The sequence below is a fragment of the Tiliqua scincoides genome, chromosome 5 (genome assembly GCF_035046505.1).
Source record: "Tiliqua scincoides isolate rTilSci1 chromosome 5, rTilSci1.hap2, whole genome shotgun sequence".
Lineage (NCBI taxonomy): Eukaryota > Metazoa > Chordata > Lepidosauria > Squamata > Scincidae > Tiliqua > Tiliqua scincoides.
The window spans coordinates 16,653,668-16,666,788 of record NC_089825.1 but is presented as its reverse complement, the minus strand read 5'-3'; the positions used below and the strand labels follow the sequence as shown (position 1 = coordinate 16,666,788).

At 46.8% G+C, this 13,121-nt stretch overlaps 1 protein-coding gene across 1 annotated transcript; it reads right to left on the bottom strand.

The window, feature by feature from the left end:
• Nucleotides 1–217: 217 nt before the first annotated feature.
• LOC136651307 (zinc finger protein 782-like) lies at nucleotides 218–12,359 on the bottom strand. Its single transcript, XM_066627577.1, is given in 4 exon segments — nucleotides 218–1,197; nucleotides 2,953–3,079; nucleotides 3,413–3,487; nucleotides 12,315–12,359. Coding segments are annotated over 4 exon segments (1,227 nt in total).
• Nucleotides 12,360–13,121: the final 762 nt, after the last annotated feature.

Sequence of the window (13,121 nt, the reverse complement as noted above, 5' to 3'; positions counted from 1 at the left end):
AAATAACACTGCAGAAATAGCAAGAATTTTTCCATCAATTTGACACAAACAAGGGACTCAACTTTTGGTGCCTGACTGAGCACAAACCAATTTTAACAGTCCTAAGCTGTATAACATTACTCTCCTGAATGGATTCTCTGGTGGCTAGGAAGATGACCACTCTGATAGAAGGCCTTTCCACTCCTGGCACTTATAGGGTTTTTCCACTGTGTGGGTTTTATGATGGAATATAAGTATCTCTCCAACTGAAGGTCATTCCACACTCCTGGCACTTATAGGGTTTTTACCCTGTGTGGGTTCTATGATGCTTTATAAGATTACCTCTCCGACTGAAGGTCATTCCACACTCCTGACACTTATAGGGTTTCTCCCCTGTGTGGGTTCTATGATGGTTAATAAGATTACCACTCTGACTGAAGGTCATTCCACACTCCTGACACTTATAGGGTTTCTCCCCTGTGTGGGTTCTATGATGGTGTATAAGATTACCTCTCTGACTGAAGGTCATTCCACACTCCTGACACTTATAGGGTTTCTCCCCTGTGTGGGTTCTATGATGCTTTATAAGATTACCTCTCTGACTGAAGGTCATTCCACACTCCTGACACTTATAGGGTTTCTCCCCTGTGTGGGTTCTATGATGCTTTATAAGATTACCTCTCTGACTGAAGGTCATTCCACACTCCTGACACTTATAGGGTTTCTCCCCTGTGTGGGTTCTATGATGCTTTATAAGATTACCTCTCTGACTGAAGGTCATTCCACACTCCTGACACTTATAGGGTTTCTCCCCTGTGTGGGTTCTATGATGGTTTATAAGATTACCTCTCTGACTGAAGGTCATTCCACACTCCTGACACTTATAGGGTTTCTTCCCTGTGTGGGTTCTCTGATGCTTTATAAGATTACCTCTCTGACCGAAGGTCATTCCACACTCCTGGCACTTATAGAGTTTCTCCCTTGTATTGGTTCTCTGGTGGATCTTAAGTGCCCCACTTTTACTGAAGAGCTTTCCATACTCCTGGCACTTATAGGGTTTCTCCCCTGTGTGGGTTCTCTGGTGGATTTTAAGTATCCTACTCTGACATAACGTCTTTCTGCACTCTTGGCACTTATACAGCTTCTCCGCTGTGTTGGCTGTTTGCTGTGAAGATGAAGTTGGTTTCTTCTTTCTTCCAATCTTGTCCCAAACCGATGCTGTTGAAATAAGAAAAGAAATGCAGTAAGAGACCAAAGGAAGAAACTGCAGCTGCTTGGGGAAGTGTGATGTCCGTGACCCATAGCAAATGTGAGTCAGGGGAGCAGAGTGTCTAATGGGGATCTGTGAATTTTTGCCACCTCCACTTTCCCAAGTTTTCTTGCATTGCTAGGATTCCAGACCAGGCAGCAGATAGCTATGAATACAGAGCCCTCAGTCTTGCATTCTGCCACTACCACCTCATTACTGGCACTGACCTAACCCCTTATACTGGGGTCTCCCATACAAGCATGTGTTGCCCCACTTCCTTTCCAGACCAGAACCCACCTCCCTAGTGCCTCTATCACCAGGAATCCTGCCTTGGGAGAGGCATAAGTAGTCTCACAGCTCATGTGTGATCCACCTACAGGCAGTAGTCCTTCCTGTGGGATTAGTGTCTGGTTTGCTGCAGTACACTACTTGATAGTCTAGGTGTCCCTGGACAGGGCTCAAGTGTCTATGTGGGGGGGAGGGGGAGTGGTGGTGACAGTAGAGCCTCCAAGGTGGCTTGTCAGATGCAAGGAGAGGGGCAATAACATTGTTCGCAGAAAAAAGAATACAATTGATATATGATTCAAAAAAATAGAATGATAAAGCTCTTAATAACTACAGACAATTGCCACTCCTCTGGGTCAACACAATTATGCAAAAATCATCTAGGGAAATAAAACTATTCCTGCCTCTAGAAAATGATATCATCATCTAATGCACACACATCCATATGGAAAAACAAGAAAACAAAGGGTTAATCTAACTAAAGAGACTGGAGTTTCTATGGCCGAGGGAGGAGAGAGAAAAGACAAATGTTCTTTTGTGTCTCTACTCCAAGTTAGGAAGCTCCCAGGATGTGGCTTTTGTTCACTGGGTCAAATGTGCTGTGTAAGCAAGGTGCGGTCATGCATTAATCTTATTTATTTAATTTTTCCACCCTTCCACCATTTTTATACCACCCTTCCTCCAAAGAGCTGAGCGTGTCTGGTCTGATTGATAAAGTGGGAGTGAGGGTGACGATTCTGACAATTAAAAGTGTGGCCTTCCTCTGGGCCTCAGGGATCTGAGGTCTCCTGCCATCAGTCCAGTTTCAAAGCCATGCTGCTGGGTTTCATCAGAGAACAATGGGCCTGAAGAATTAGTCACCATCTCTTGCAGATACTTCTCAAAGCCTTCCACAAACTATAATTCCCAGGATCCTGTAAGGAGAGCTATCACACCAGTACACTAATAATGTCTGCAGTGAAGACATTGTGCTCTTTCTGTGGTTTTTACTCCAACCTCTGCCTCTAGGAAAGACATTTTTCATTCCTAAATGAGGAAGTTCCAAATTATCCAGACCCCTGTCCCCTGCTGCTCTTCCACCTGAGCTCTCAATGCCACTTCACTATTTATGCAGGAATACTTATGCAGTTTCTATCTCAGGTGGGTCCTGGACACAGAATGAGAGCCCAAACACAGGGGGAAGTGCTCTCCAAACTACAGCCACCTTCTCCAAAGGGCAGCCAATGGACTTCCAGTTCATTTATGGAACCAGGTTAGGGTTACCTTCCTCATCCAAAGCCCCAGATCTGGGCTGGCCAGAAGGGAAGGGTGTAGAGCCATCAGGCATAGCAACAGCCATGCCCAGGTCTGGCAGCCTGGCCACCAACTCCCCTTGGCAACATCCACTGGAGCATCCTACCTGGGCAACTATCAATTCAGGGCTAAAGGATCCCCCTTACCTACAAAGTTCACAGTTTCATAATTCTCCATCATGATGTTCTCATATAGGAGCCTTTGGTGTGGACTCAGCAGAGCCCACTCTTCACTGCTGAAATACACACCTATCTCTCTGAATGAAATTGGACCCTGCAAGTAAAAAGAAATGTCCTGTTAGCAAAATTGGACCTGCCTAAGCCATGACTGCAATCCAAAGGGAGAAATGTATTCCAGTTTCCACAAAAGGACAAAAGATTTCTAAATTTGAAATCTCATTCTCACACATATTCCCTCTGAACTTTGCAGTTCCCTCTTTTGGGCTTCCAGCTCCAGTGAAGATTCCCAAGTTGCCTGAAAGGAGGCTCAGAGGATCCTTTCCTTCCATTCCAGCTTCCAAACTGACACCACAATCCTATGCACTCAAGCCCAGAAGTAAGCCCCAGTTACAGGAGGAGAAGCCCAAGCTGCATAGCCCCCCCTTACCTGGCCTGAATGGGCAGCAGCCATTTCTGTTCTCAAAAGGTTGATTTGGTTGGCTTTATTCTGTTTCTCTACTTTCTGTCAGGAAGAGAAAGAGGACCTGTATGAGTTTTTTAACCTTTTATACCTGCTTCATGAATTTTTTGTGGGTTGCAAAACTGACAAGCCAATTGCTGACACAGAAAATCTATTAAGGGCACAATCCAAAGTCCCTTGCGCCAGACCAGGAGGGTTGCAAACATGCCATAAACAGGGCAAATGGGAAGGAGCCTTGTGTCGGCCGAGCTTCTGGGGTGGGGGGAGGGCAGTCCTGGGGGCAGACAGGCAGGGAACGGGTGGCGGAGTTGGGCCCCGGCTCTTATGCCGGATCCAGCCCCTGTTCCCAAGCAGTGCTTCAAGCCGTTCCACATTCCTCAGACTTATGCCACCTCTGGAGGTGGCTCATGTCCGCAGAGACCCATTGGGACTGTAGTGGCTTACCTGGGGGTAAGGGGAAGAGCTTACCTCTGGCTGAGCTGATTCTGGCCCCTATCTTGCACTGGATACAGCACAGGCCTTCTGGCCTGCCTGTTCCAGTGCAAGATAGGATTGCGCTGCGCATCCTACGGAAACCAAAATGGAGCAGTGCATGCATGTATACCAAGAAGCAGGCAAACATGCAAACATGCCGCAGTCCACTCTGAAGAGCAGATGAAGAGGAACGCCAGGCCACCAGAATGGCCCTCTCCTATGAAAGTGGAGCTTAACAAACTTTCCAAAATTCGCCCCCCCCCCCCCCATAATAAAAATAAAAACAGCCTTGAGTAGCTGGTAGAGTTAAAAATTTTAAAAAATTTCATAAAGCTAGGTGGGTCGCGATAGATAGAGGGTTATTTTTAAAAGTGGGTCCCTGCGCTAAAAGGTATGAAGCAGTCTTCTAGCACCCTTGCCAAGCTAGCTATTTTTCTTTTGAGCCTGAGGCTAGAAAACATGGCAGCCTCCATGCCTTTGAGTTCGAAGGGTGGAAACATGCCAGCCTCCCTGCACTTGAGTTTAAAGCCTGGATGCCATTTTCTCATTTGCAAACGACAGAGAGAAGCCAGAGAAGCATGCCGGCAACTTCGCTTCCAGCTATTTTCGAACCAAACAACGAAGGCAGCCATAGTCTTGCTTGGGAGGAGCTTGGGAGAGGAGCTTGACACTGGGGGGGGGGGCCTGCTTCCAGCAATCACCCAGATATCTGGCTCAAGAGAACAGGGGGTATAACGGGTCAGGTGAGGCAGGAGGGCTGGCAATCCTTGGGGGGGTCAGAACCCAAAGGGTTCTGTATAAGGTCCTGAACCAGGCTCCTGTGGCTGTCAGTCTAGCATAGGCCTCACTGTTCAGGAGCAGAAGAGTCCAACAGGCACTTCTTTTCTAACTTTCCCCAGTGCAATCTGTGCAACCCCAGAGCTTTGACCCCTTCTAGCTATGCTACTGCTGGGGGGGGGCATAGGAACAGGATTCTCAAAGGGGGCTGCATAAGGGCCTTAGGGCCCAATCCTATCTAACTTTCCAGCACCGGTGCAACTGCAATGCAGCCCCAAGGTAAGGGAACAAATTTTCCCATACCTTGAGGAGGACTTTGTGGCTGCCTCCCCACCACAGGATACAGCGTACACCCCATTGGCACAGTTGCACCGGCACTGGAAAATTGGATAGGATTGGGCCCTTAACCAGACACCTGGGGCTGCCAGTCGTAGGCCTCACTGCACAGGAGCAGGAGGAGAGTCCAGCAGGCCCTTCCTTTCTGGCCTTCCAGGTGTAGCCTGTGCAACCAAGAGCTTTGACCCCCCCTCTAGCTATGCTACTGCTGGGGGGACATAGGAACAGGATCCTCAAAGGGGGCTGCAAAAGGGGCTTAACCAGACACCTGGGGCTGCCAGTCCAGCACAGGCCTCACTGCACAGGAGCAGGAGGAGAGTCCAGCAGGCCCTTCCTTTCTGGCCTGCCAAGTGCAGCCTCTGCAACCAAAGAGCCTCAGCTCCGCTTCTTCCTTCCCCTCTCCCTGCAATCAAGACCTGCCTCTGCCATCCCTCGCTGGGCCTCCACCCAGGCCTCCCCCTCTCTCACCCTCTCCCAAGGCCTGCCTGCAGACCTTCCTCCCTCCCTGGGCTCAGGCCTTCCTCCTTTCCAGCACCCTGGCAAGGCCTCCTCCCCTTTCAGGGTCAGAGTCCCCAATCACAGCAGGGCCTGTTGGGAAACTTAGTCCCTGGGGCCAGTAGACTCACAACCTCATTAACTTCTCTCTCTCTCCTGCACAAACTCTCCTTCTTCAGACCATGATTCAAAGCCCCCCCCCACCTGCCCACAAGGGGATCGTGGAGTTTGCTGCCAGGCACAGGATTCTCTTCCAGTTGCGCCTCAATTTACAGTGGTTTTCTCATGAAGGGCTGCAGAGTTCCCATTCATGAAAGCTGTGGGTTCAGCCCCGTCTTTTCCCTACGAAAACTTGTTGGAGGTTTCCAGGAGCAGCAAAGGCTGGGACAAGGCTCCCTCCCCACCAAATATACCGGCCACCTGAGCAGCAGCTGTGCCTCTGCCCAGCCCTCTGGGTGCCTGGCTGGGCTTTCCTCCTGGGAGTGGGTGCCCAGCACAGCCTGCTCCCTTGGAGTCTGCTGACCACAAAGCCCTTCTGCCTGGATTTGCTGCCTGTCTTCTCTGGTGCAGAGCCTAGCAGGCGCGTGAAGGGGAAAAGGATGGTCCTGGTCTGTGTTGCCAGTGACCCCAGAGCAGGCTGCTGCCCTCCCACTTGTCTCCAGGTCTCTTTCCCCACAGACCCTGCACAAGGCTGCCCTGCTTGGGGAGGGGAAAGTGCAGGGCTTCTGAAGAATTTTCTCAGGGGGGACAGAGTTTCTTTCAGGCCCTTCCCTTCTCCATTGGATCGTAATTTCCAAATCCACTGGATCAGAATTTTTCCAAATTACATATAAAACTATGGAAGCTTACACAAAACGCAAATGCTGGTCTTCACACAATATATGCAAACATTTTCTGAGATCCCACAAAATTTCTATCTCCTGTGGCTTCCAGGCCCCCTTTTTTACCGCAGGATGGGCCCCTTCCGTTGATTCCTTGGCCCCCTTTTTTATCCTGGGCCTGGTACAATTTACCCCCTGTACCCCCCTCTCACAGGCCCTGGTTCAGAGATAGCACCAACTTCTTGATTTATGTGGCAATGTAAGGTTGTAGGCTGAGCAAATTAACTAGCCTGTTTGGCATCCCATTGTTTGTTATGCAATAAATATTGAGTTATCAGAATGAAAAGTGGTACACATTCAAGGCTCTGTTTCAAGGACAAACTCAAATACCATTTTGACCTTGACACCTGTTAGGAGATATAACACAACAGGATAACTCGCTAAATAAAATATCTTTTTTTCAAATAGTCACCACAGCTTGCTCCTAACTTGTTTGGATAACCCACTCTGTTGCTTTTCTCCAGAGGCATTCAGCTATCAAATGAAGGGAGTGAACCAGGGTTGGGGGACAGGATGGGTGAAGAGTTCATTGGGCCAGTCAGGCAAACATGTCAAGAGCCAAGGACAGGCCAGGAAAGATGCAGCATGTCCTTTAAGCACTGAGCCATCAGAATGAAAGTTGGGGCACATTTTTCACAACATGTAGTTTGACCCTTAGTGTGTATGTGTAGGGCACATACTTTGTGTCAAGTATGTACCCCAGTCTGACCCTTGCACATGGTTTTTTTTGGGGGGGGTGGGGGTGGAGAATGCAAAATAAATTGCAATTTGACATCTGAAGCAAGGTTCCCTGCGGCTTGAACCAGAAGCCCTATAAATCAGGTACTAACTCCCTGCTCTTTACGCAAATCAGACTGCTGATTGGAAAAGAGGACCACAGGCGTTGATCACAGTTAGCGCATAATCCTTCTGACCTGGAAGGCCAAAATTCATATCAAACCACCATAAAGTTTGGGGGAAGCTTTTCTGACCCTCAATTTTGTAGGCCTGTGTTATTTTTATTGCACAGTGAATTAGAACTTTGCAAGATCCTGCAGGATTCAGAGGCTGGAAACTGGCAAGAGATGAATCAATTATGACATCAGAAAAGAGGACCTGACAAGAGCAAATTATTATAGGACAGGAAGGAGTTCAGACAACTATGGACTCTTGGAAGTCAAAGCTTGCCTGGTCTTCAGTATGTGCTAGCCTGACTATGTAGCATTAATAGGAAAATAAAAAGGAAAGAGAAAAGGAACATAGTGATGCAATTCAATCACTTTCAAGATTGAAGCTTATGGAGACAGAAAAGAGCTCCAGTTAGTGAGCCGCACTTCAAAGGGTTTTAAAGGCTGATGAGAAGACCTTAGAAAACAAAACAAATGCTTTCACAAAGGGAAGATGATTTCATGGGCTTCTTCAAAGCATCACACAGAAAAGCAATAAAGCATCACAGCCTGTTCAATTTCGGGGTGAAAGGGGCACTATGAGAATGTGTGAACTTGTGTACCATTTGGATGGTGTGCATTAACTTGGGCACAGGTATTGCTGTGTTCCAGGAAACCCAGGGGGGTTAAGCCATTGATAAGCCTCCTTCCTCCTTCCTTATCAGTGGCTCTTCAATGAGAAGAAAATTAATGAAGGGGAACTTTTCTTGAATTATAGCTTGCTCATCATAAGCAAACTTTCCTTATCCATGGCACAGCCACATCAAGAAGTATGGAAAATGACTAGGGTTAAACTGAATGGACGTGGGTGAGACTGACATGCTAAGTTTCCCATGTGAATTGAGTGCACACCCTAGAACAGCCATTCTCAACCACTGTGCCGTGGCACACTAGTGTGCTGCGAATGGTCCCCAGGTGTGCTGTGGGAATTTGGAAGAGGGTCATTTATTGATAGGACCACTGGGGGATTGACAGCACAGTATGCCTTGTCAATTGTCAAAAAAACCAATGGCGTGCCTTGCCCATTTTAGTGCCTTGCCAGTGTGCCGAGAGACGAAAAAGGTTGAAAATCACTGTCCTAGAAGATGGACATGCAGAAGATGTAACACACGGGTTCTCCAGCAGACAAGTCAATATGGAAAGGGTTTGCTGGAGAACTCTGACATTTCCAGGAGGTAAGGGATTGTAGCTCAGTGGGAAAGCACCTGCTTCGCATACAGAATATCTAAGGTTCAATCCCTGCCATTTCCAGTTAAAAGAATGAGGCAGTAAGTGATGGGAATAACCCCCCCTCTGGAGTTGCTGCCAGTCCAAAGACAATACTAGATTAACAGTCCAATCCAACACCTGTGTGACCATGCAGCTGTGCCAACGTACCACGTGCAGGAGTTCTGGGCCCTGGAGGTCTCCTCCGGATAAGCCTCTTCTCCTTCTGCTCCACACAGAAACAGTTGGTGGATCTCTGTGTGGGGAGAAGAGCATAGTCACCTTTTAAAGTCACAGTGGGTAGTGATGGCAATGATGTTTTCTACTCCACAGGCCTTCCTGCCTCTTGTCCTCATCCTCCCCACAGAAGCAGTTGGTAGATCCCAAATTCTTGCCATTTGTGAAACTAATGCAGCAGGAAGTATTAACTTTCCTCACCCAACATTATGGTCCTGATCCAAGGCTGGTGGTCCCAGCAGCAGTATTTGGTCTTTCAAAAATTATATAGGGGATGCTATCACAAATCACCTTCAGATGTGCCCCAAGAGCATCAACTGTGAGCTGGAAAGTGACTGAGTCAAATCTTGCTTCCTGAGGTTGCCTTAAGCAAGCCACTGTCTCTCTTTGTTTCTCTCCTGCATTATGATACTAATGGCTTACCTTACAGGGTTGTTGTAAAAAAAGGTACCAAGATCATAGTAAGTGAAAAGCTTCGGACACTCAAAAAAAGACAATATAAGTATTTTATTGAAGTACTCAGAGGGTGCGCAAAACCATTTCTAATCTCAACCTTACTATGAGCTAGTTTCAAAAACATGTTTTTCCCCAAGACAGAATTTGTGCAATGCAGCTCTATCATATACCAGCTTTACACACTCAGCTATCTCCTCTTTGGGGGGGAGAAGCAAGAAAACAGGCTAGCTTTATCCAGAAAGACTGATGGAGGAGAAAGCAATTGCCGTGCCGTTTGTGCAACTTCTTGCCACCTCTGCTTGTATGTGCTGGAAACTTGACACCTCCACTAAATTTTTTGTTTTGTTTCATTCCAAAGTGCTCAGACTTCAGACGAAGGTGTCTTGACATCCACATTCATTATGTGAATGAACTGTGAAAATAGCTCGGCTCCACTCTCTTTCATTCTCTTTGTGATATTAATCCACAGCTGTATTTTGGAATAAAACTGCTGTCATTCTTTCCCTCTGATCAGAAGCCTACATCCCACACAACCTCGAGGGCTAGACAGGGAGGAAAGTGGGTCATTAAAAAAAAAAATTGCCACTCCATGTTGAAAAACTGAAGTGAATCTCCAGACAGAGTCGGCCTAAGACCTCCTCACACCTCATGCCAAATGCTGCCCCCTTACCCAATGACATGCCAGCCTTTGCACCTCCCATTCTCTCATGTTCTAGCTCAGCACTCACCCCACCTCCACATTTTCTCTTCCTCTCTGTCCCCCTCTTCCTTTTCCAATCCAACATGTGGAAGGAAGAGCAGTGAAGCAACTAGGGAGACAGAGGTGGGCAACCCCCATCCAATGCCTGAGGTGACTGATTCAGTTTGATTTAGGTACGGGCTGGCTTTGTCTCCAGACTTAAACTTCTCTGATAGACCAGATGTTCTCAGTGAGAAAGAAACTGGAGCTTTCCCATCATTTAACACAGTAGAATCATATCATCGGAACCAGATTGGCTTCATTTAACACCGGCTAGAGAATGTCTGTAAATAAACGCTTCCGTCTCCTTCGTGTGACAAAGCAACATGCTTTGGGGCAAATGTGGTTGGGAGCTTGTGTTATATTATTTTGTCTTCGAGTGCGAGCATTCTAAACGTGAACACTGAAGGTTGCTTCAGACAGCGAAACTGTGGTAATTATTCCATTTCTCAGTTTATCGCGCCTCATAGCAGATTGTCTCCAGGGGATGAAACTGCAGAGGAAATAAAGAGAAAGAAGATGAGACAGGAGAGAAAAAAATGCAGGTAACTTTACCTTACTAGAGCAAGCCATTCTGGGCATATGGAACTGGAAAAGACCCCTGGGAACCTGATACATTTATTCAGGCCCAGAGAGGTCCAATTTCACACGTGTGTGCTGCTATCATCCCCACTCATAAGAACATATGAGCCCCGCCAGATCAGGCCAAAGGCCCATCTAGTCCAGCTTCCTGTATCTCACCGTGGCCCACCAAATGCTTCGGGGAACACACTAGACAACAGACACAACCTGCATCCTGGTGCCCTCCCCTGCATCTGGCAATCAGAGGCAGCCTACCTCTAACTTGCACATACCTACCATGACTTGGAACCCGTGATGAACTTTTCCTCCAGAAATTTGTCCAATTCCCTCTTAAAGGCATCCAGGCAAGATGCCATCACTACTTCCTGTGGCAAGGAGTTCCACATTTATTCCTCCTTCCTAAGCTTTAAATACATGTAATGACATTTGCCCACATTCTTCCCTCCCTGTCCTTGTCTGTTCCTCCTTGCCTCTGTTGTTTCCCTTCTGCTTGTTTTAGATTGTAAGCCCTTGGGAGCAAGGACTTGCCTTACGTTGCCTCTGAAACTAGGCAAAGTTTCAAGGGCTTTGATGGCACGGTATGTATAAATAAACCAATCATTGTAACAGTGCTATTTACTGAGGCATATCGACGATAACCCTTACTAATTGGGCAAAGAGGAACCTTATATTTCACAAGGGGAGAATAGCTGCCCCCATTCATCTCAGCATAGTGTCTCTCCAGTGGCTATTTGCTAGTGTTTGCCTTGAGCTTTTAGAACAGCGATTTTTAACGTTTTTCTTCCTGTGGCAAGCTGACCTCTATTTGCTTCTTGTAATGTCACTTCCAGATCACTTCGGGCTTCCCTTCCAGGAGAGCCTTCCTGGTTCTGTGGCTCTGTTTTTAGAGCAACTGTCTGTGTAGTAACAAATTGTCTGTCCCTCTTCCTCTGCTGGCAGACAGTTTGATACTGTAGTAGACAATTGCCCTAAAAACAGGACCTGGACATTTTCAACTGCTATGCTCCAAACTCCTGCACCACTCCTGATGACCATTCACCGCACACCACTGTACTGCTTTGAATTCGTAGCCCCCCTGGTATAGGGAATCCGTTCCTTATTTCTTTTGCTGTGTCAGTTGCATTAAGAATGTTTTTGTTGAAAATAATATGCACATAAATAGGGTCAGCAGATACAAAGTGGGACAGAGTGCCTACAACTTTAACCATTGAACAGAAGAGGTAATTTTGGCAGGTGCAGCTCAACATGGGAGGGTTTGAAAAGCTGCATCTACCAAAATTCCATCTTCTATACAATGGTTAAGGTAGAGGCACTCTGTCTCACTTTGTATCTGGTAATCCTATACATAAATATTCTTAATAATAACAGCAGCAACAATATATGTGAATGATTCTTACAGCCCTGCTCCTCCACACATTAACTTCCTCCCTCAATTAACTAGTTAATCTGTTAGAGTTATGGTTTTCTTTTACAATTTTGCCAGTTCTTCAATCATGACCTGTGTTGCCCTTGTTACTTTAACCAGAATTCAAACTACTGTAGTGGGAGACATGGCCAACTGTGTCAATTTTCATGTGGTATGTTGTCATAAATCAGGTCTTTGTGCACCACAAAAGAAAGCTCAGGCAAGCAAGGGACACTGCAGTAGATGTTTATAGCTCCAGCAGTTCTAGGTGACTTAGGGTGCAATCCTAACCAACTTTCCAGCACCGAGATAAGGGCAATGCAACTCCAAGGTAAGGGAACAAACGTTGCCTTACCTTGAGAAGGTCTTTGTGACTACCCAACTGCAAGATGAAGCCCATGCCCCACTGCCACAGCTATGCCAGTGCTGGAAAGTTGGTTAGGATTGTGGCCTTAAGCAAGTGAGACAAGCTTCACACTCTTCTGCAGCAGCTGAGCCACTAGTAGAGGCTTATGAATTCCTACTAACTTCATTTCTTTCCCAGTATGTCATGACACTGACCTAGAGGGAGCTGATGGTGCAGTAGCTTTGAGTTTTGTTCTGGGTCAAGTTTGCCCAACCCAGAGTCCAAACTTGGATCAACTGCCTTTTTACCAACAATTGCACAATCTACTTCCAGTTCCTGTACTATCTTCCAGGGAATACAGCGGGCCAGCAGCAACAACTTCACGATTATTGCACTGATTTTTGTCACAGTCCTTCCACTGAGCTGTAGGAGGCCTGGTCACTGCTATATGATTTGAATTAATATATGGAAAACATAAACGGCTTGAGCCAATCTGACACCACAATAATTTCATATAAATGAAGTGCAGTGACAAAGGTGAGTGTAAACTGAAAGCAATGGGGAAAAAATGTTCAAGCAGAGTGTGGGGTGTGTGTGTGCGAGAGAGAGAGAGAGAGAGAGAGAGAGGCAGCCAGTCAGCCAAGAATGGAGAGAGCCCCTGGGCTCTGCAAAGCTTATGATGTATGTTTATTCTCACCACAAACCAGAAGTACGTTCCTGTTTGAAATGGTTGAATCCACAGCTGTTTTAAAATCCCTGGGTACTTCTGAGACAAATGATCCAAGTCAGGCTGTGCTAACAGGGTCAGCTCTGGAG